Raw genomic sequence first — 24680 nt, 5'->3', positions numbered from 1 at the left:
AGCATGTGAACAAGCATTTAGCAAAACATTGTGGAGTCCCACCTTGCGCAACGTAAGCTGCAATAAGCATCACAAATCCCACTGTAGAATCCACATAAGGAATCTCTTATCCTGGTCCACCTTTCATGTCATAGGCACCGCTCACAAAATGCAACTGGATCCCGAGATACGTGGGAGGAGGAAAGATCATCAATGCAAATAGGTCATTGAATGAATAGTTTTGAGTCTCACGCCCATTCCTTCATGGGTTCTTCATTTGGATACAGATGTTCTAGTATCTAATTCCCCCCCCCTTCAACAAATGTTCCAATGAAATGGCTTTGCTTTAAAGAAAGGGGCCATTTGCAAAATCTGATATTTGTACTGCATATTGCAAAAGCAGGTTGTTTTGTTGTTGGTTTTTTGTTTAGATTTGAGTTCCCACCCCTCAACATTCAGCATACGCATCTGTAATTTTATTACATCTCTTTGAAAGAATCTAATCCTTTTGTTTTTAGGCGTTCAAGTTGTATGTTCAAAATATTTCAAATCTCCTTCCTGGATAGTGTCACCAAAACAAGACTTCTGTAAATGGGATGTGAGGTCTATCCAAATGGCATTGGTACCCCACAGAATAAATGCTGTATGCCTTCAGCCATATTTACAGCTTGATCCTGGTGACTGGCCACTGGTGTATTTTCAACAGAAGGATAAAAACATTCCCCAGGTGTCAGTTACAGCATGAAATTAATTTGGCCAAGCTGGCTGATATAGTAGCAGCAAAGTTGTTATCTACAGGATTGTCTTTAGGCACAAAATCTTTCAGTTTCTCATTATTCTTCCTAGTCTGTTTTGTGTATATGGTGATGGGTGACCTTTGTAGAGAGCTACATCACCTTGCTTGTCTGCATTTAAAAAAGTGGAGCTTGTCTGCATTAAAAAAAGATGTACCTGAATCACTTCATTAACTTCAACCCTTTTCTTCTCTCGCAACAGAGCATCATTCGTGTGGTTTTCCATGATCGCCGTCTGCAGTACACGGAGCACCAGCAGCTCGAAGGCTGGAGGTGGAGTCGGCCAGGAGATCGCATCCTTGACATAGGTGAGAACTTTTCATTATGTTGTCCTTTGAGGTGTTTCCTGAAGTAATCTACAAGATATTTCTTCAAGGCACTTTCACATGGTAAAACTGCAAGCTTTAAATCAAGTCATGCTCCTCCTCATGGAATCAGAGCACCCTATATTTTTTTACAGTATATTTTCTACTGCCCCCCAGCATGTAGGTATGTATTTCATTGTTTGCATTATAAATATATTTATACCCCACTTTTTTTGTTGAAAACTAATTTACACTTAAAACCAAAACAGAACACTGCATAATCAATAAAATTACAACAACTCAACAACATAAAACCCTGTGGTTAAAAAGCCATCTTAAATGACATCATGCCTAAGCATCCATTATGGTTCTTAATATGAGAATACTATTTAGAAATGGCATTACAATTGCAGTCACAACAAGATGGGGAGGGGATTGATTCTCATGCAAAATGGAGTTTGTTATGTTTCTTTCTGATTTTTCGAATGCATCTGGTGATTATATTGCAATGTTGTTTCTGCTCTTCAATTTTAATTTTTTTAAAATTTTAGGGGTTTTCTTCTACAGATATCCCACTGTCAGTCGGCATCCTAGATCCCAGAGCCAGCCCCACACAGCTGAATACAGTAGAATTTTTGTGGGATCCCTCTAAGAGAGCATCAGCATTCATTCAGGTAAGGAAATAACATTCTATTTTTTATTCCTTTTTTTAAAAAACAACAATCACATTCTCCTTTTAAAATCTTCTGGGACACATATTTCATTGAGTATATGTAGAGAATTTCAAACCAGAATGGATGGAAGATTTCCACTCTAGCTTTGGTTTCTTGTTCTCATATAATGCAGACAATTTTTTTTTTTTTTACTGATAGCTACATAGATTCAAATAAAACAATTTCACATAATTGAATTTTCTTTTAAGCCTACAGTGCTAGTAGATTTTGAAGAGATAATAGGAATACAAGTAGAAAGAATAATACAAATATGCCATAACAAAACATATCCAACATATTAAGGGGAGAAAGATCAAACCTTTTCAAGTAATAAGTGAAAACAAAACCTTTCCACCTCAGCTGGCTAGGCCAAAGCAAACTAGCAATATTTTGATGGTTGTTCATGCAGGGTGTAGAAATCCTTTTACTTAACCTCATTGCCCAGTAGTAGTTCTGGATATTACTTATTAGGAATGTGTTCAGTCCAATAAGCCATCACTTTTCATCTGGCTGGCACTGTTGCTTGTAATGGTGAAAGGTAGTTGTCTAGACTGATATCATCAATCTGCATGCAGCCGGTGCAAAAACCATTTTTGAAAATAAGCACCATCAACTGAACAAAGAAGTAAATAAAATCAGCTGGCAGTGCCAAATTACTAATATATTTTGCAAAAATTGTAAGAGACTGTTTGAATGAGAACATTGGTGCAAATGTAATCCTCAACGTTGCCTTTTCTTTTATTATTATTTTTTTAAGAAAGTTGTTAAGGGGAGATTTGTGTTTGATAGAAAGAAGCTGGTGAGAGGTAGCGTGCACTGTAGCCTTTGCTGATTTCTTGATTATGGCAGCCTACGCATTAAACCTTTGAAACACCTTCTTTCTGTCAAAGAATTCTGGGGCCCTAAGTTACCCCTCACCGACCCACCATTTCCAGCACCCTTTAATAAACTACAGTGTCCAGAATTCTTTGCAGGTAGGGGGAGAGAATCTGCTTCAAATGTGGCTTAAAGGTATGGTGTGTACACAGACTATAAATAATGGACAGGCTAGAAGTCTGCACTGGTCCTACTTGGGGCTTGTCAGCTCTTCTTTATAATAAAACCAAATGTTCTGATCTGGGAACTTGAAGCCAAACCATTCCTTTTTCACTAGGTGCATTGTATTAGTACAGAATTTACTCCGAGGAAACATGGGGGAGAGAAAGGCGTACCCTTCCGGATACAAATGGACACCTTCAAACAGAATGAGAATGGCGAATACACAGACCACTTGCATTCTGCAAGCTGCCAGATCAAAGTCTTTAAGGTACAAGGGTTGTGGGATTTTCAGAACAGTTTTCACTTGGTTATGAAATTCACTTGGTGACCATGAGCAAATCGCTCTTCAGCCTTGCAGACTTGTTATGAGGTTAAAACACTCAGTTTTCTAAAGGGAGCACAATACAATACAGTACAGATAAATAATACAAAGACTAGGCTGTTGGTCGTAATGATCAAATACTACTCAATGTGGATAGGATGTGTTCATTCATTAAACAACACAAATCTCAGTGTCACTTTTGTTTGGATATCAAGGGAAATAGCTGCACTATCTGTTGGCTTAAAACTATTTATTCTGTGTGCTTTATAGCCTAAAGGAGCAGATAGGAAACAGAAAACAGACAGAGAAAAAATGGAGAAGAAAACTACTCAAGAAAGGGAGAAATATCAGCCATCCTATGATACAACCATTCTGACAGAGGTATGGTAGGTCTGTTGCTACAATGCCAAATGGTACTCAGGTGTGAGACAGTGCTTCCCTCTCACAGTTTAGAAGTTTGCAATGTAAGGAGCAGTATTTATCTTTTCAGAAAAAGAAATAAATATGTGATTGATTGTTTCAAAAACCTGGCCTGTGTATGTATCCAGCACAACCTTAAACATCTAACGAGCCTTCCCTTATGTCATAGTCCAACAAAAGATCTGAAAGTAGGTTTGTTGCTTTCAGGTCTCGTATTTTCAAATCTTGACACAACAGGCTAGCAGTGTTCATGAGATTACCAAAGATGTGAGGATCCATATTTGTTTAGGTTCAACTCACCAGGTTTTCAGGAGTGAACACAAGAATCAGAACAAGTGCAGAGTGTTAAGAGACTTTCACTTCATGGGTTGGAACCAACATCGGTGTCTGAAAAGAGATACATACTTCCAGTAGTAGGGGCTCCCTTTGGTAGGATATTTTTGAGAGTGGACTGTTTTTAGATTAAGTTTAGGAGGCTAGTTCATAACCTTTGGCTGAGCACACAAGCTACAACATGGAGATAAGACTGTGTGAGCTAGCAAGCACATGCAGGGTTGCAGCAATTCTAAGTGCTTCCGTGATCATGGGTGCCAGAGCAGCCCCATGTAGCTGCTTGTGATTTTTTTTTTTAATTTGTAAGATTTATATCCTGCCCTGCCCTTAATTGTAAGTGATCTTGGGATGGGTCTCATTCAGATAGAAACATAAAATAAATAAATAAAATCTCAAATATGAATCACTTAATCTGTTTACGAAATCAATACAGGGTGGCTCAGTTTCTTGCTGCCCATATGCACAAAAACCTGGAGGGGAAAAAATAGGTATTTTATCTGGTGCCAGTTCCTGTGGAACTGTCTCTGTATGGTTGCAGACTTGGGTGAGCCTGAGGCTGATCCTGGCATTGCTCCTGCATGTTTTAACTGGCCATTTATCTAAACTGCCCTGGTGGGTGTTTTGCTTCTGTAACTTGCTGCGGGAGATGTTTGTGCAGTATGCTCTGTGAACTTTTAGCCTCTTGCATTCAGCAATGGACTTAAACTGTTGTGTGCCATTCTGTGAGGTAGGGAAAGATAGATGTATCTCTTTCATCAATCTACCTTACCTGTCTAATCATTTTCATTAAAATAATGCACCATGTAGTCTGATCACATAATTGATGCTCAGAAGTACTTGGGAAGCAACCGCACACTTTGGTTTTTTTAAAAATAATATTTATTAAAGTTTTGAAAGTTACAGAAAGAAAAAAGAAAAAGAATTAAACATAACAAAACCATACAATACAACCCAAAAACAAAAATATTACATATACATAACAAAAATAAAACAAAAACAGTTAAAAAAAAGAAAGAAAAAAGAAACACAGCCAATACTTTCAATGTTATTAACTTTCTTTTGCTTGTTTCAGCGACCTCCTCACACCTCCCTTTTTTGTATTCCACTTCGATTATTTGTTTCAGCAAATCCTTTCCATGTTCCTCAAACTTCTGTCCTATCATTTAACTTAACAAATTCTAACATTATTTTTTCCTTTAATCCAATTACAATCTATTATACTTAATTCTTTATAACATTTCTGCTAAAGCCATGTAACTTCATTCCAACATCTTTCTAACATTCCTTAATTTTACAATATTTCTGTAGATAATCTTTAAATTTCTTCCAATCTTCTTCCACCGAAGCAACTGCACACTTTGGCATCCTGGCCAGGAGCATAAAAGTCTGATTCTGTGCATGGCAGCAGCTGCACACAACCAAAGCCAAGGCTGTACTAAACAGTCTAGTCTTGTGCATGATGTACTAACTAGCTATGGCCAGTCAATGTAGCAATTTCGAACGGTATGCTCAACAATGACATAAGCTTCCTCTGAGTCTCCTAGGAAGGTTAGGTACCATTTTGCTTGCTAGACTTCAGTGCATTTTGACATCTTAAAAGTTCACGCCATTGCGACACCAGATTAAATAGTAACTTTAGCCCACCCCTTCTTATTTGTTTTAAAGAGGAGCAGAAACAAATTTGCTTCTTCTCATTCACAAAACCTTTTTTATTTGTATACGTTTTAGTCAGCTGCAATATAATGTGACCCACAGTTCATGAGACCTTTACATAGAAAGTGACCTATTTCTAAGGAGCTGCCACATTAAGCTGACCTGCTGTTGACAGGAATGGCCTTTAGCACCTTGAAGCAGGAAATCATATGGCCCTTGTTACTAAAGAGTTAAATATTTGCTAATGTTTGTTTGCATTTGCTGAGGAGAGAAATCCTAGGGAATGTCATGGATTGCCTTACTATCATTGTAAACAGAAGACATATTGTGTAGAAGGTTCCTGGGCTCTTAACAGGTTATTTAGACAGACTTGATTCTGATTGTACGCCGGCAAAGAAAAAAAGACTAGGGGAAACATTTGTTTGTTTGGTTTGATAGCCTTGTGCCATCTTTCCTGTAAGACCCATACTGTGTGCTGCTTCCTTTGACATCATTCAACAGTTTGAGTGGTCAACAGTGAATCACAACAGATCATATTTGGTGCTATACTTGTACAAAATGCTAGTTCTTTCTGCTGAAGTGCATTGGTTCCATTCATTTATCACTCCACTCTCCATGATGTAACTTTCCCAAGTTACTAACTGTTTTGTACCACCACTTCTGGGCTAACACCAAGTACTATGATTATTTGTACTTGAATGGGTAGAACCTTTTGGAACTCTTTGGAATATGTGCAAAGCTAGCATATTGGAAAGAAAGTTGTTACCCCCTCCTTGCTCCAATACAGAGCTGCTGACTTCTAGTAACCCTCTGCTAGAAAAATAACAAAATAGAAAAAGAGAAAATGTTTAAATCAAGAGTGTTTTTTTTTTTGGGGGGGGGGTGATGATAGACTGTCACTCATAAAGATGTACAATTAGTTGTCACTAGTGAAGGTGCAATAAAAAGTAGTTTTGAAAGAGAATAGGACTTCAGTTTCTGACTCCCCTTTGAAGCATGCTCTTAATGTTCCTAATTTGGTTTTGTTTAAACAGTGTTCCCCGTGGCCAGATGTGCCTTATCAAGCGAACAACGCTCCGTCTCCAAGTTACAACAGCTCTCCAAACAGTTTCAGCCTTGGAGATGGGTATGTGATAAATATTTTATCTTTTCAGTTGACATTGGAGCCCCAGTTTCATGTTTTTGTTTCATAAAAAGAAAAGAAAAACACTCCCGTGTGTAAAAGATAAGGAAGTTTTAACTTCGCATTTAGTGTTATGTTGGAGCCTGCAATTCAACCCAAACTTAAATATTATTTGCCGAGATTGCGAGACATACTCCTATTCTGCTGTGCTCTTTTACTGCTCCCACTCGCTTGAAAGGTACTTGCATATTTAAATTATTTAAAGCATTTTCATGCCACTCTTCAGCCAAAGCAGGTTCCCAGCATGACTCATGTCAATAAATGTCAATGATGAGAAAGCTCTTGCCCTCAGGTTTGCAACCTAAGAGACACAAAACAAAAGGAAAAGGGGATTGGGAGGGAGGAGAGAAAAAACAAGCTCAGGCCTTAGTTTTAATTACAGAGTTGTTGCAATAACCAGCTACAATGGAAAGATCTTGAAATGAGCAACGTCCTGTCCCACCTTTCCCACTCCTATAGCCTGATGGAATAGAAGAGATTCCTTTTTAAACTTATACCTACTGTTGGCAGGTGTAGGGGAGGTGGGTTTCTTTAAAAAATAATAATTTAAAAAATACTTATTTAGATCCTGTTATTTTTCCAAGAAGTTCAGGGTGGCATACATGGTTCTCTGCTTCTCCTTCCCCATTTTATCCTTTCGTTAACCCTGGGAGGTAGGTTAGGTTGAAAAACTATGACTGGCTCAAGGACTCCCAATTATCTCAGTAATTGGATGAAGGTTTGAACTTGCATCTCCCTGATCTTAGTTTGACCATTGCACCTCTCTGGTCTCCTAAATTAGCCAATAATAAAGAATTCATTAAGTCTTCAAATAAAACTCCCCTCCCCTCCTAATTTCCTTGAACATATTGGATATCCTTTCTATAGCAGCTACTTTCCAAATCTGTAGAATCCAAGGGATTTGAGTTGCGTCACTTTTTTTTCTTTAAAGGGGGGCAGTCTTTCCAAGTAGAACATAATAGCCTCCTTTTAAAAAACAAAGCAAAACCGAAACACATTTTGACTTTTCTTAGTGGAAATAACAAACAGAAGATCTCTGCATGGTCTCTTATTTTGAACACCTGATTAGGCGACTTGTACTTGGAAAGTGTTTCATTCATATACAGTGGTACCTCCGGTTACGAACTTAATTCGTTCTGGAGGTCTGTTCTTAACCTGAAACCATTCTTAACCTGTGGTACCACTTTAGCTAATGGGGCCTCCTGCACCACCACAGTGCGATTTCTGTTCTCATCCTGAGGTAAAATTCTTAACCCGAGGTACTACTTCCGGGTTAGGGTTAGGGTGTTTGTAACCCGAGGTACCACTGTAATCCACCTGGGAATTCATATTCTTAGTTCTTGTCTTGTATAGCCCTATGAAATTTTTAGGTGAGGTGAAACCAATAACCTTAGAGAACTAGGCTTGAACTTTTGACAAACTAACTAATTGGATAGAAGATTGAGGAGTGGGGGGAGTGAGGGAGAGAAGTGGGGGCGGGGGGGACAACAACCAGCACTATTGAGGAGAGACGTTAAAAAAAATCCTTTTTTCTTTCCCAATTCTGTACAATTTTTAGCAACAGTTCTCCAACTCACCAGGCGGAGCTCCTGCCTCCCAGCAATGACGTAAGTATTTGAGATCATGTTAATGTGGTGCTTTTCTTTTTTTAGGACACTGGTGAACAGTTCATTTCAAGACCCTCTTATTCTTTTTGCAATGTAGCATCTCCTTCCCTCTGCTTCTATTCAAGATGCTCAGCAGTGGCTTCAGCGAAATAGGTTTAGTCCATTCTGTAGACTCTTTTCAAGTTTCTCAGGTATGTGTGTTAATATGGCCTGTGTGCCTTTATCCTTCCTAATGTTCCTTCAAGGGGGTAACTCTGTTCTTTTAGTAATATGGACCATTGGCCTTTCTGTATGGATAGTCCTAATGGGAACTAAATGCACGCTGATTTCACATTGCACCATTCCTCAAGATTATGCTCTTTTGGTGGGAATTCTGCATATTCCCAACACTCAGAAGCAACATTCTGTATCTGGGGCAGGAGAGTGGTGATGCCGCTCTCCTTCCCCTGCTCCCCCAGTAAATAGTGCATCCATTTTTTCATGCACAGCATCATTTGTAAAACACAAATTCTGGTGGGCTTTCCTTGGTTTCTTCAGTTTGGGGTTTAAAAGTGCAGAAGTGACCTTCACATACCCTTACCCTTGCCTGAGGACTATGCACTTGGACAGCCATTTTAGTTGGTTCAGGAGATGTCAGTTATACAATGTGAAAGATTCCTTGCTTCTGTGTTTAGTTATACTATGAGCTCAATTTGCACATGCTGCTGGAAGCAGGTTTTTGTGTCTGAGACCAGAAGTAACATGACTTTGCCCGTGGCCATGACTACTTCCTTCTGGATCTCTCCTCCCCCCATACATGCAATAGATTTGCACAAAAATATCTTTGTCAAGTGACTGCTTTCAGTATTGGTTTTTTCTAATCAGAACTTGTATTCCTCTGGCACCTGTCTTAACAAGCCTGTGAAATTGATTCTGTATAGAAGCTTCTTATTGGGGGGAAATGACTTTTGCCTGAAATGTTCAGGTGCCGACTTATTGAAGATGTCCAAAGATGACCTTATTCAGATTTGTGGCCCAGCTGATGGCATTCGACTTTATAACGCCATTAAAGGAAGGTTTGTCACATTTTCTGTTACAGCACCAGTTACTGTATTTTCAAATTTGTGGGGGGGGTTTGTGTGTAGTGGGGAGATCCTTAAAAGCATATGTGTCCCTGGAAACATACATAGTAAATAATAAAAATTGACTGCATCTTGGGATGGTATACTGATCAGCTGAGAGAGAGTGAGGGGTCACTCAATAAGCTTTGTGGCTGAACAAAGATTTGAACTCTAGTCTTCCCAGTCTTGACACTCTAGCCCAGGTGAAGGCAGGCTTCAGGCTTGTGGGTTCCACTTGGTATTTTACTAAACCTCAGAATCTCCCAGCTAGAATCTGATCCAGAAGACATACACTTAACATTTCTGAGCTCGGGAATTTGTTCTGAATACCAGAAATGAACAGACTTCACTATCATTCCATAGCTGCCTCCACCCGCGAAGAATACTTTTGAATATTCCCAGCTTTTTTCATTCCAGAAATATCATTTGGTGGTGGTAGCAGAGTGTTCTATTGTTGAGCAATTGGGAGAAAGAAATCCATGTTGATTTACCAGTAGATTCCAATCTACCTTCTGCACACCCCTGTTCTAGGCTTTGCATCACAATTGGGTCTCTACACAGTTATCCAATTTCATGTGCAGAGCAGTGCCATACCCAGTTGGAAGTGGAAGTGCCAATACTGAAAAGAATATTGTTTTGCCTGTAGGAACGTAAGGCCCAAGATGACCATATATGTATGTCAGGAACCTGAGCAAAATCGGTCTCACCTTCATCAAAAACGAGAGAATGGAGATGCTAATCTGTGTAGTAAGTGTCTTGTTCGTTTTGGCAAAGCTTGCCAGCCTTTCGTAATAAACTCTACATCCTTTGAAAAACTCTGGCTACCCAATAAAATCTATCTCATGGGTAGGGAAACTAAGGCCCGGGGGCCGGATCTGGCCCAATTGCCTTCTAAATCCTGCCTGCTTTTATTTAAAATGCATCTCTGGGTTATTTGTGGGGCATAGGAATTCGTTCATTTCCCCCCCTCAAAATACAGTCCAGCCCCCCAAGGTCTGAGGGACATTGGACCGGCCCCCTGCTGAAAAAGTTTGCTGACCCCTGATCTATCTAATTGCTATTAGTATGATAAATTTCAAAAGTTCGTCTTTTCCAGAATGAACCCAAAGTCAAATAACCTCTCCCCACACCACACACCACAAACAGCTTATGGACTGATCCTGTGCAGCCAACACACTCACTAATACATAGGTATGAACAGACACAGGGTTGCATTTGATGGGAGGAATTCAACACCACACTCTCCTGATCATTCCACCAGTGCAAACGTTTTGTCTTTCCAGATGGAATAACCTCCCTCCTTGCCCTGTGCACTGTTCTGGGGATTAGCCTGACATCCCCTCAAGCTTATTTTAGTGTGTGAGAGAGTGGCTCTCTTCTCTTCTTAGGGTCACCGGATTATATATAAAAAAATCAGGAGTAAATTTTGGCAGGTGCATCTTACAATACAGGATTCTACCCACTGAAATCCTGTCAGCTACAGAATGGTTAAAAGTCATGCAGTTTGCCTCTCTCTGAAAACATTGTCTCTCTTTTTTTATAATCTATGATTGTCTTCCAAACAGGGAAACAGTGATGATGGCCGTTATGAGTGGTTTCCAGCAAATATTGAAGCAGAAAATTTCCCCATGCAAATCAGGGTAATTTGCATCAGGAAATTTCTTGCTGCGCCAGGGAGTGGTCTAATTTAGCAAGTTTGTTTAAGAAACTAAGCTATAAAAAAAAGGTACCCCATGTTTTGGGGGTTTTTTTGGCCCAATACACCTTTAATATTTTACGTGAAGTATTTAGAGGGGAGGATTTTAAAGCACACTTTTAATATGCTTTAAATGTTACATTACATAGATTTTTTTTTATTAGAATACTTGTAAAAATTTACAAGACAATCAACGTTGTTTGAATTTAAGAAAAAGCAGAATGACATTCTTGCTAAGGATAATCGCCTTAAAAACCTTAATTAAAACTTGGAAGCTGCCAAATTTGCCTAATATTATTATATCACAACTGGCGTTCATGAACTTATGAAGTGGTAATTTTTCCACCCCACAACACTGGATGTTGGTGGTGCCACTACTATTAATAGCACTCACCTTGAGGTTAGAATATGTTCTGTTTGTGGAGCCTGACTCACCAGTTGAAAATGAATGATTTGTTGGGTCAGAATGTTAGTTTAAACCAGCCCCCTCCCCAAAACACTAAACCTGCCTGGCAAGGATAGGAGACTACTACACATGTTCTGAATGTTTTAATGATTATCATTTCTAAAAGCAACACTTAGGCTTGTGGTTACATTCCTGGGGCTAATCTAGCTGGGCACATGTTTGCTAAAAAGAAAAATAGAAAAATTGTAGTGGTATTAAAATCAGTGAGCGTACTGGAAAGGGAAACAGTTTTCTGTGCCTTACTTCATAGTTTTCCCCAAGCTGGCTGGAGGCAAAGGCACCCAAACATGGGAAAGTGAGGTGGGGAAAAGTTTAGCTCCCCCATGTGCTTATTTTGGTGATGAAAATGACACCTACTCCCTCTTTCATAAAAGCACATCTTTAATCACATGCATGTTTTGAATTTTTCATATCTGAACTGCAAAATTAAAAATGCATAGATGTGCAAAAGTAGTGACTGGGTGGCGACTTCTTTCTGTCATCATTGTGAACTTAAAAGGTTGCTTCTAAATGCTTTTCTTCTCTTAAGTCTTAATATTTTAGTGTGTGCTAAGACAAAAGCAAATGAGGGCTGTTGTGCCAGAGTTAAATATTTTTCCTTAAATATATGCAAATCCATTGGTGCATGTCTAAATATTTCTCTTTCCCCAATACTGTTGCAGTATACCATGCTATCTTCTTAGAAGAGCTGACAACAGTGGAATTGATGGAGAAGATTGCCAACTTGTACAGTATTTCCCCACAGCAGATAAACCGAATCTATCGGCAAGGACCTACAGGGATCCATGTATTGGTGAGCAATGAGGTAAGAGTTTTAACTGGAATGCATCCCATCTAGTTCTAGCTATTGATGTGTTTAAGACCTGTTCTCTGACTTAGTGTGACTGACCTTCATAATGCTGTGGATTGTGTGTTTTGCTCTGGAGGCTCTGAGTTCTAAAATGCTAGAACATGTCATATGCAGCATTAGCAGTGAGGATCACGATATGAAGAACCTGATTATAAAGCTCATTTTGCTTTTCTGTTTATACAATACTTTATGGTAAGGATGGAGATGAAGGGAAGTATTCCTCTTATCAAGCATTGTTGACAAAGCTGGTAATAAAATGGTGGGAAAGGCATATTCATTGCTTTTCCCTGGACTCTCTTCCACTTCATTTCAGCTCATATAGTGCACAGCCTTGGCCTCAATGGCATTTGAAATTGATTCTTAGAGGTTGTGCTCTTCTCAAGTGAATAGGCACAATTTCAAGTGGCCAATAGGTAAGATTTCAGCACCATGAACAGTTCCTTCTGCCTTTACAGCTTCTATAACATTTTGCTTCTGCTAGTCTCCATCTTCAGGTTTGTTCCCTTGCCTAAAAACCACAGATACTGAAAGGCAATTCGAAATATAGAAGTATCTGGGGAACATAAAAAATTACATTTTAAGCATGCAGTACAACCACATTCCCAATAAAATGATGGTACTGAAACATGCAATCACTTTCACCCCTAGAAAGTAGAAAGAATTACAGAGAGCCCAATATTTTCCCCTTCACATTGACATTGCTTTGTCAGTGAGTCTTAGTTTAATAGTTGTGTTCAAAAGTGGGTGAGCTTCAACAAGTTTGAGCAAAGTATCTGGTCTGTGTGCTAACCCCCTTATGCATGGCCAGGTGAAGGACTTCTGCCAAATTTAGTTTCATTTTTAAAGAATCTCTGCTATGAAGCTGGCTTATTAAACTTGCTATAATCTCATTCTAAAAATCTGCAGCATTGCTTAACTTTGACTTGGGGGGGGGGGAGAAGGGCACACGGAATCTTGGATAACAAAATGTTAAAGCTGAAATATATGTACAGCATGGAAAATACTTTGAAAAACAATAACACCTTTTGAGCCCTCATCCAAGTTTCTTGGAAGCAACAGGATGTCATTCAAATGGGAGCAAGAATCCCACTTACATTCTTCCAACCATTCCCACGAATGTCTCATTCTGTTTTATGCTGCATATTTTCCATGGCAAATATTCCCAGCTTTTTCTAATTAAGCTGTGGGCTGCATGCTCTAGAATCACTTAAGAAGCTTCGTTGCATATGACCCCTGGAGAACACAGTTAAAGCAGAGAGCAAGGCTTCTAGTGCAACTGTGGATGAAGCCTGCAATTTTTATTCTGAAAGTCTCCCTACCGTTTCACTCTGATGAATCTGAAACCTTCAGTGTTTGAATAGTCATGAAGTGCTTTAAGGCAGCCTCTGGGAAGAAGAATTGCCTCAACCAGCTAGGGTGCAAGGAGACCCTTCATTACATGCTTGAGTTACTGATTAACAACAACAATTGCCTTATTTTTGTGTTCTGGTGGCAGGGCAGCAAGAGTGATGCAAACAGCACTCACCAATTGGATGTTCTTCATGCATCATTAGATATGGTGTATGGGTGCAGCACTGGACTTAATTTTGGTGGATATTTTTCTGTGTGAAGGTGACTGGGGAGTAAGAGCACTGTTGTGTGCAGGAAAGCATAGCCTAAGAAGACGGAAGTCAATGGCTATCACCTATGATAACACCTAGCACAACTTAAGTCACACACACAGAAGACCCATTGAAATCAATGGGCATGACTAATGGAGTTGGTTAGGTGAATCTTGACCTCCATTTTTTGGGGTGGTGTGCTTTATAGCTCCTCCAGTCTCTACCATTTGCTTATCTACCATATTTGCATGTGTGCTTCTGCAAAAATTCCTCTAGGAAGCACCTCATGGTTGCACGTCCTTTTTGAATAGCCCTACTGGCCTCTGTACATTGACAGTTCCTTCCTTTCTGAAGAAAATATGTGTGTGCGTCAATAAATTCCAAATTTCTTCCATTTGTCTTTTTTATACAGATGGTACAAAACTTTCAAGATGAATCTTGTTTTGTCATCACAACGTTAAAAGGTATATACGCATATTTCCTGCCACAATAGTAGGATTTGCCTTCACCAAAATAAGGGGGTTGGAAGTCACTTAAGGGGATCCAAAAATTCTCAGACGTAAAATGACAAATGCATAAACAGCCAAACAGGATAGTCAGATACTATGAAAACAGAAAAAGGGGTGGTGTCACCCTTTCCTTCAGGGGCCTCAAATTTGAGTGGTGAAAGTTCCCAAAAGCAAACAAGCGAATGTGTGCACTGTTCTGCCAGTGCATTTGTACCACACAACCCCCCCTGCTGCCTTGTCTCTCTCGCTCCCCCTCCTGGTAAGGTACACCTACCTACCTGCCAGGAAGTTAGCATAGTGGCTCTGTCTATTTAGTTGTTCAACATTTGATAATACTTTGCCATATATGAAGCTCCTCATGTAAACTATCATTTCCATGCATTGGGGTGTCCTTTGCTTCTGCCCATGTATTTATATATTTCTTTTAGCTAGTGTTCTGTCACCTTTCCTTCCACACTATACCAAACTTATTTTCTTTCGTAATGTGACTAAAACTACTTGGATTTTCTAACAATCCACATCCCATAATGTAGTGCTAAGATGACATTATAGTACATACATTATTTCTTGAAATGGATGTCCACAGCCTCTTGTTTGTCACGCATTTTGCATCTGTAGAAAGTGCAGACTAGTAGGGTCTTCAGTTGTCTCTCTCTCTCTCTCTCTCTCTCTCTCTCTGTGTGTGTGTGTGTGTGTGTGTGTGTATTTCAAAGTTTGAAGTTAAAGCACTGATTAAAGGCTTCTCCCCTCTTTTCTCTCTCTCTCCTGCAGCTGAAAGTAATGATGGCTACCATATCATTCTGAAATAACCCTCTTCTATGTATGTTGGGACTTACAACATTATGATGCCTCACTGCAACCCAGACTGAAAAGATGGAAAACTCATTTGTATAAAAGTGTTCTTATTAACTGAATGCCCTAACAGAAAAATTAAAGTGTGTAAATTTCAGAGTGTTGGGGACTAGACGTGGTCTTCGGAGTTCATCTGATTACTGTTTTGAATTGCTTTTCCTTTTTAGAACTACCTGTATGCATATTTGTTCATTGTTCAAAACCATGTGCCTTATTAAAACAAAAATGACTTAATATGAAAAACACTTCTCCCAAACCTCCAGGGACTAGCATTATAAAGGCTGATCATCCTGGTTACAAATGTAGCTAAATGTATATACGGTACTACTTTTCCTTCTCTTCCTAGGTAATATAGATAACCAGACAGCTATGGATTCATTCTTCTTAAAGCAAATTTGCAATCATCTTCTAAATTCCTAATGAGGGTAGTTACTTTCCTGCATGCTTTTTTTGTTGTTGCATCTGACAACAGACCAAGCATAAGCGCTATTTCCACCCCACCCCCCTCTTACTTGCTCATTTTAATTGGGTGGCTTTGTTTTAGGACTTCAAATTGAAAAAGGACAATCCAGGGCAAATTTTGCCCTCAGCTGAATTGTGCTCCTCATTTGTGGCTATGATATCCGCCCCGCCCCCCCCCCCCAGTAAAACTCAACAGCTACCACTGAGATCTACTGGAGAAATGAAAAGGGCTGACTGGAGAAATGGGCAGGTTTTGCTGCACATCCAGTTTGCAGTTGCCCCATGGAACTCAGTGAGAGATTTATCTTTGGAAGAAAGCACACTAGCTGTGTGTGTGTGTGTGTGTGTGTGTGTGGAGAGAGAGAGAACTTATATATGAGGGGAGAGGTTAGCAAATACTTATCCTCCAGGGCATGGAGCAAGCACTGACCCTCATCCAGTAATGTGCTCACAAACTGGTCTCCTTTCTGCTATAAAAGTAAACTGGTTCCATTCACTTGTATGACAGAAGGTTATAGGTTTGGTCAAAGATCTCTCATGTGCCTCGGACTTTGCTTATGGCTGTGAGCAATGTTTCTTCCTCCTCTTCTGAACACTCTGGTTTCGGGCTCCTTGCTTGCATTCAAAAGCTCTCAAGGCAATGTTGTCGCTAAGGGAAAGAGGAAAGATGGAAACTTTGCATTCCTCTCCTCATGTCTACCCTTCCCTGGCAGTTGTATGTGCATATCATATGCCTGCTTCACCAACAATTGTATGTTAAGCTTCTTAGGTTAATAAGGTCTGTGCTGTTTCCACTTGCATCTATGGATTTGAATATTCTCTATTTGTTTTTAAGAAACAGTTGCACCCCATTCTGTTTTTTTCTTCTTTTTCTCTTTACACCCCACCCTGCTACCACTTCTTCCTTTTGAGTACGGATTATAGAAGCTTGTATATAGATAGGTATAAATAGAGACACTCATGGTCCTAACTTTAAATATTTAAAAGCAAGAGTCCCATAATTTTGGGGGCTGTTATAACATGGCTCTGAAGTTGTCAGTAAAACTAAGGAATTTTGCAAATGTTCATAATACTTAAGAAGTTACATGGAAGTACCAATATAGTAATCATAAAGAAGTATAGGAAACAAAATATTCAGAAGGAAATGTCCCATAGTTTAACTGGGGAGATGTTTGCTCTGTTGATTTCTCAGTTGTGCTCCAATCCAGAAACTGGGTATAAATGTTTTCTCTTACCCAAATTACCCCCTAAGTGATTCTAATGTATTAATGTATTTTCAGACATTAATATCACAGGAAATACTGTCATAAAGGAGACAGCTACTTCTGTGGCAAAATAAGTCTAATTACTTTGCTGATATGAGTGCCTGCTTGTGATGCTCTTTTCTAAAATGTGTGTTTTTGTTGTTGTTCCCCTATCGTCTAATTTGGCAACTGAGGCTGCAATCCTGTACCCGCTTATCTGGAAGTAAAGTCTCATTGAACTCAATGGGCCTAAGCTGCTGAGTAGACAGGAGTGTGCAGATTGTGCTGTGAGCGATCTTATGAAAATCTTTGTGTATAAGTAACACTTTCCTCTACTAATATTGTAAAGAATGTTAAGCTGGACGGGCACATGCACAGTGTTATGCGGTCAGTCTATCACTGAGCTGGGCACTTGCACCCTGATCCATTGAGTGCAGTGGGTGTGCAGAAGCAGGCTTCTGTGCAGTGATTCCCTGCTGCATCAGGAACCATGCATACAGAAGAGTAATGCACATGTAACTCCCTTGTTTGGTTAAGGGCACTGCCTGCAGTGCTGGTCACTGAAGTAGGGTGGTGCATTCAATGGCCAACAGATGGCCAATGCCCAGATGGGTTGGAAAAACTTTATATGGCTGCCTCCTCTAACATTTGACAGGTATCTGTTGGGTTGAGTGCACATGGCTCATTCCTCATGTACAACAGTGCATGGGGCTCCTTCGATAAAGGAGAACTTGCCTTTATCTGACTCGTAGAGTGAAGGAAACATAAAAAAATATTTTTACACTCCCTGAATGGCTCTAATGGGCACAGCTATCATAGAATAATGTAAATCATGGTTCAAAATTACATTTAGCACATTTATAATTTGTTGTGTTTCACAGAAGTATAAACACTGTACTTTTGGTAAAGGAAATCCTGACTTCTTTAACATAATAATAGTTAATAATAATAATCACAGCTTTTTATAGCAGATGGTTAGATAACTATAGAAATAGACTGGACAAAGCTTGATATCTTTTAAGTTAACAAGTGCTGAGCTGTTGCTGAGCTGTCTGTGTTAATAACAACACATTTTCCCTGGCTTATTTGTACCTCTAAAACACTGAACTAGAATTCTTTATAGTCCTCCAAAGGAAGATGACATTTATTAGGTGGAGTTAGCATTAATGTGCCGATTGCCTCTACACGCAATAGGAAAACATTGTTTGCCAATATTCCATTTCACTGTCGCTGTAGTCTGGGATAAGGTGTGTGAACCTCATTTTGGGACTGGAGTTTTCAGCATGCACAAGGAAGTTGACTAACTTTAATACTTTTTAATAGGCTTGTCTCAGGAAAAGCTTTAAATTAGTACCTCCCCACCCCCCTTGTCAAATGTATATTTGTGTGTTTTGCACTCAACTTTGTTATCTTCTGGAGGGGGGAAAGCTCTTAAATCTCTCTTTTAAAAATTAAATTTCTTTTGTCTGATTGCGGGTAGGTATTTCTGTCTTTCAAAGGGTTATGGGAGTTCAGTTTTCTTCACCTGTAATGCAGCAACCATTTAAATGGGTGTGATTTAAATGAAGGGGGGAGGAAGGGAGGTCAAGCGTAAAGAGTTGTGAGTATACTGCCAGACTCTCTCTTGGTTTTTATATATAGATTTTTTTTAAAAAAACAAAAAACAAAAACGAAACCTGCATATTTTGCACTGGCCATTCTACTGTTGTACAGAAGAAAAGACACATCTGTATTTAGACTCTGTGCTCCAGTAAAAATGCAAATAAACTTTGTAAGAAATACCTTGCACTTTTTAAGTAGATGGATCGTGTATTTTCACCATATAACATTTAAGTACGTCCTGTTTGGGTTTACTCTTGCGACTTCAGAACCAACATCAACATCAGGGCCTGCTCCAGTTGGACTGTCCACTCAACACATACATGCATCTCCAGGACCACATTTGTATTTCATATACTATTATTTGTTTTAGTAGTTTGAAATTGTAGACCCCCTTGGGTGTTTTGGCAGAATAGGTGGTATGTAAATATCAGCTAGTATCTAATGTAGCTCTAGCAATACATCCCATTCATTTCAAGGTTTTCTACCCACATATCGTCCTCGCAGCCAAGAGCTATGCAAAGGATTTGTCAGAAATGGGCCACTTTCAGGAGAAGAGAGTTTAAAAGATGTTGCAAGTAGGCTGGTTAAAAGCTAAACCCCTGAGCTCAGGTTTCCTTTGGATGGGGATGCATTGGTGCTAGAATTATGATAGGGGGTGGGTAAGACGGAAGAGAGCGAATTCACAAGTTTAGCCAGATCACAACCTCCATGCACAACCTCTGTATAGCCTCCTTAAGTTGCTGTGGTGTCACAAAAAGTAAATTATGGTTCCTTTTGCCTTACTGGCTTTCATCAACACTCTGGAAATGGGGACACCTGAACAGGAAATGGAAAGATCCCATAGAGGTGTAGCAGGTCATTAAAAAATGTTCATGGTGGCTGGCATATTCCTCAGAATCTGGTACCTGCTATGGAAGGTTTTATAGGGACGCAGGTGGCGCTGTGGGTTAAAGCCTCAGCGCCTAGGACTTGCCGATCGAAAGGTCGGCGGTTCGAATCCCTGCGGTGGGGTGCGCTCCCGCTGCTCGGTCCCAGCGCCTGCCAACCTAGCAGTTCGAAAGCACCTCCGGGTGCAAGTAGATAAATAGGGACCGCTTACCAGCGGGAAGGTAAACGGCGTTTCCGTGTGCGGCTCTGGCTCGCCAGAGCAGCGATATCACGCTGGCCACGTGACCCGGAAGTGTCTCCGGACAGCGCTGGCCCCTGGCCTCTTAAGTGAGATGGGCGCACAACCCCAGAGTCTGTCAAGACTGGCCCGTACGGGCAGGGGTACCTTTACCTTTACCTTTATGGAAGGTTTTTAGCCTGAAACCTGCAAAGACCTCGAAATCAAACCTATTGCCACCCTAGCTTACACAAAGTCCTTAATAATCCATATTTCCAATCTATTCTATGCCCTTGTGAAAACTCCCTGTTATTGTAGCCATAATAAGGAATGGTTTGCTTGGCCTTGGGTCCTCCTCTAGAGCCTAATTTCAGCCCTGAAAATAGAGATAATTTTTTGTGATGGGGTGAAGGCACACATGAGGTTTAACTGCTGAAGACAAGGCAGCTGGTTGGCAGGTGTCTTGTCTCTGGAGACAATGGAGGAGTAAGCCTTTGGGAGTGAAGTCAAGCTGCTGGAAGGTTACAGTGCCTGCTGTGGCTGTAGAGACCGATGCAGGAGAGACATGTTTTGTTGCACATAATGTTCTCCCCTCCACCACCACCAAGTAGCCCTAGTCCCATGCAGTCAAAAGAAATGGCTTTAATTTAGGCAGGTTTGGGCAGCACAGCTGTTACTTGTTTTTGATGTTTCTACTTCTGTAGTGGCTCACAGTACTCTTTAAAACAGGGGTCAGCAAACTTTTTCAGCAGGGGACCGGTCCACTGTCCCTCAGATCTTTTGGGGGGCCGGACTATATTGGAAAAAAAAAATGATTCAAGAGCACCATGAGCCCCAGTGGCAGCTTACCTGTGTCTTGCAAGCGGCAGGACCTGGCAGCAGCGGCGGCAGGACAATGAGCGGCATGTGAAAGGGCTCCAGAGAGGGGCTGCTTAAAATGGCGGCAGCACTGGCACAAACAAAGCCCAGCCCCCTTCCTCCTCTCGGCAGGGCAGGGAGAAGCCAAGAGGAGGGAGGGAGGCGGTGGCGCCGTGTGAGCGAGAGGGAGGGAGAGGGATAGAACACACGTGCTGGTGATCCACGCGGCAATTCCCGGGTCAGATCGAGAAGGCAATTGGGCCTGATCCGGCCTGTGGGCCTTAGTTTGCTGACCCATGCTTTAAAAGGTTGCTTATGAAATACTCTTATATACTCCCCCAAGTCATGAAAATTTCTGGAGGCAGCATGACCTCCCAAAGTGCTTTAACTTTTGATAGTATACAGTCTCTGCCTTCCAAACTGCTCATTTTTCCCTCCCTTGATCTCTCTTCTGTATACACCCACCCACACACCTGGAGAAGTGTTGGCTTTTATAAGCATCTCACTGGAAAACAAGAGTTCCAACCAACAGAAGACCCATCTCCTTATCACTGTATTGGATGAACACCTCACTCCCAGTGGCAGGAGCATCCCCTGAGTAGAGTTACAAGGAACGGTTGGCCAGCAGCTGTAGCAATATGAAGAAGAACACTTGAAAAACAACCCAGAGAATAGTAAGAAGAGTAAGAATCTACAGCAGCCATCAAAGTCCCTCCCCCCCCCCAAATTCTCAATGCTGCTAACTAATTTGTTCCAAATACTCATTAGAATACAGTGCCCATGATTTCACTGAGCATTAAGTACTGAGAAGTGTCAGGCTGTAAAACTCAATTTTGTTGGGGGGCGGGGACTTGGAGCATTTGACAGCTTTCTTTGGCTCCATGAGGTTTAGAAATGGTTCAAGATGCCATGGAAGCAAACAAAATGCCCTTGCCAAACTCTGACAGCGGATTTAAGGGGGGGAAATACATTAGAATGCCACCAGAAGCCAATGGCTATAATTGGATTAAAGTTGAACCGATTTTTTTTCTTAATATAAAGAATCCTTCATAAAATGAGGAAAGAAATATTGAGGTTAGAACAACTTGGCCAAACGTTTCCACTAATCTGCTTTAAATCTACACAGCAAGGAAGCTATGTTTTAAACTTGATTTTTTGCCTTGTAATAATACAGCTTTTCATTAAGGGTCAGTACCACAGCCAACAGTAATTGATGAACAGCACAGCAGTACATACCAAGGCTAACTACATATTTATTCTTCCTCTGGGGTAACCCCAGCTTACTCTACTTTCACAATGTGTCTGAGAGATGTACTTGTAATTAACATGCCACATGTCCATTGATTAACATAGGCTGCAATCCTGCAGACCGCCTATGTGGGTTGGAAGCCCCATTAAACTCAACGGGATTTACTTCTCAGTAGAGGTATAGGATTACAGTACATCAATCTCCTATATGCAGCAACCTGGGAGGAAGTCCCATTGAGCTCAGTGGAGTTTACTTCTGAGCACTAGTGCAGGGTTGTTAAATTTTTGTACAATTTGTCCCTTTCATTTAATTTTTGTTTGGAGAACAATATATCTGTATCAAGTTGAAAAACCTCTGGGTGCAGTAAACACGTCATAGGTTCGAGTCAATCAGTGCAGTCTACAGTTGGATTTGGCTATAAAAACACAAAATGGGTTTTGTTTGAGGTCAGTATGGGGGAGAAAGGCTGACTGTTTCAACAACATGATGTGATTCATGGATACTCTCTCACAAAGGAAAGGTGCACACAATATTTGCACCACAATTAACATAAGTAACAACCTAAGAATTTATCATACTGTGGCACCACATTCTTTTGTTTACTTAAATGATTTGCAAACTTCTGTTATCCTCAGACGCTTACAAGGAATTCCTCAACGAAAAGATTATTAATGGCAAAGACAGTTGTCCACCACTATTCATCTTTTCTATTAATCTTGTTCATGTGTGTGTATAATTTATTTCATTAAAAATTTATGCCACTTGATTGTAAAAAACCCAACAACCTTAAAGTGGTTTACAAAAAGAATGAAACAATAGTTGCCAATAAAAACAGCTATTTAGAACATTAAAAAAATAAAAATAAAATCAGTGATCAGATAAAAATATATGTCAACATTCTACATTATCTGGGTAAGTCTTGCCTAAACAAAATGTTTTGAGTAGGTACTAAAAAAAATGCAGTGAATGCACCTGACAGATGTCAATGTTATGAGAAAAAAAAACTTCTCCTTTTCCCTTATGGGATACCCAAGAGCCCATACTGAGTCCTTTTGTAGGTTCTCTATTGGTAGGAGAAAATAACAGAGACCAACTAGAGAATATTGAGAAGCAAAGCAGCTAGTAAGCCTGATCTTTATTAAAGCTGTTGCAACAGGGTGCTCCTCTCTCACACACACAGGAGAGGGGGAGGGACCCCGAGCCATGACAGCAAGCCCTTACATAGACATTTTAAATTGCCTGCCCTGGAGTCCAAGACCACCTCCAGAAACATCATGCATACATCACAGAAGGGGTGTGACCCAAGACCACCCCCTTAATACATCAGAGAAGGGACGGGAATCTGGGTGTGTTGTTTCTTCCTGTCTGCCAGGTTACCTGATTGGATTACCTGGGCATCCTGGCCACTCTTTTGTTATAACTACTCAATTCCTGAATCCAGGTCACAGGCTCACACCCTATTCATATCTTAAATGTGCCCTTAAGACAGGATTTGTGAAAGAGACAATGGTGAGATTTCCCATTTCCTTTGACCTTGCAGAGAAATATTTGAGGTCATTTTGGGACAGAGAAAATGGTTTCAGGACTTTTCTGTGGGTTTCAGACATGTGGTTTACATATTTGTATGTGTTTGCTTGGTACATTTATGAACATCTATTATATATATATAAAAGACCTTAAAATTTTTATAACATCAATAAGTGTGGGTTTCCCCCCCCCCCACACACACACAAAAAGGATGGGTGCTGCCACACTAAAAGATTGTTTTCTTACAAATATGGAATGAGCATTTATTTTATTTAGTTCATACAATTTAGACACCACTTGCTTGTAAAAAAAGAAACAACCTCAAAGTGTTTCTTGCTTCATAGAAATATGTGGCAGCTGTAACCTACCAAGGTTTGCTGAATATATTTTTTATAAAGAAAATTAAACAATTGGTAATTGGGATGGAAATGTCTCTATCAGGAACCATGCAAACACAGTCTTAGTTATTGGTAGAGAGAGTTGTCGTGCTGCTTCTGATGTGACTGTGAAAGCAAACACATATTAAATAGGTAACATGCACGCTTTTCTACTCACACAATGTATAAGACAGCTTTGAGACCTTTAATTCTGTTTACATTTATCAAGGAGCTGGGCTGAACCTTGGCTCCCTGTTGCATGCTTCTACTGGGGCACCATTTAGGGAGGGCAGTGTCTGGCCCCAAGTCAGGGCTAAGTAGGGCCAGGACCCAGCAGCGGGGGAAGCCGCTCGGGCGCCTGGGTCAGGGCGTGCCGCCTCCAGAGTCTGCCTTCCTCCTCCCACTCAGCCGTCCTACAGCTAGGGGGGGGGGGGGAGAGACAGCAGGCAAACTGTTTGGGCAACGCAGAGTCTGCGTGCGCTCAAGCAACCGTGTTTCTCCCAGGAGAGATGCGTAGTGAGTGCTGCTCAGCATTTTGTCACCCCCGTCAGTGTTGACTCCCATCCTCCACCCCAGCCAGGACTGGTGAGGAGAAACAGTGCCCTGAAACAGGCCTCCCCACAGCAGAGTCACTGCCACTGTTTTTTAAAAAAATTAATTTAACAAAAACAATACAGTGGTACCTCAGGTTAAGTACTTAATTCGTTCCGGAGGTCCGTTCTTAACCTGAAACTGTTCTTAACCTGAAGCACCACTTTAGCTAATGGGGCCTCCTGCTGCCGCCGCGCCGCCGGAGCCTGATTTCTGTTCTCATACTGAAGCAAAGTTCTTAACC

At 40.6% G+C, this 24680-nt stretch overlaps 1 protein-coding gene across 1 annotated transcript in view; it reads left to right on the top strand.

Annotated features, from left to right (window-relative positions):
• The window catches only part of TFCP2L1 (transcription factor CP2 like 1), a 41255-nt gene extending 22347 nt beyond the window's left edge, over positions 1-18908 (top strand). The window contains exons 4-15 of the mRNA XM_079969116.1: positions 976-1081; positions 1646-1752; positions 2945-3097; positions 3422-3532; positions 6592-6683; positions 8299-8347; positions 8445-8538; positions 9312-9402; positions 10094-10194; positions 12272-12414; positions 14473-14524; positions 15341-18908. Of these exons, the coding sequence (XP_079825242.1) occupies positions 976-1081; positions 1646-1752; positions 2945-3097; positions 3422-3532; positions 6592-6683; positions 8299-8347; positions 8445-8538; positions 9312-9402; positions 10094-10194; positions 12272-12414; positions 14473-14524; positions 15341-15378 (1137 nt within the window). The 3' untranslated portion in view covers positions 15379-18908. The remainder of the gene's footprint in view (positions 1-975; positions 1082-1645; positions 1753-2944; positions 3098-3421; positions 3533-6591; positions 6684-8298; positions 8348-8444; positions 8539-9311; positions 9403-10093; positions 10195-12271; positions 12415-14472; positions 14525-15340) is intronic.
• The last annotated feature ends 5772 nt before the right edge of the window (positions 18909-24680 follow it).

The sequence above is a fragment of the Podarcis cretensis genome, assembly GCF_951804945.1.
Source record: "Podarcis cretensis genome assembly, chromosome: 1".
NCBI classification, from domain to species: Eukaryota; Metazoa; Chordata; class Lepidosauria; order Squamata; family Lacertidae; genus Podarcis; species Podarcis cretensis.
The sequence above is the reverse complement of the archived record's forward strand: the minus strand, read 5'-3'. Positions and strand labels throughout refer to the sequence as shown.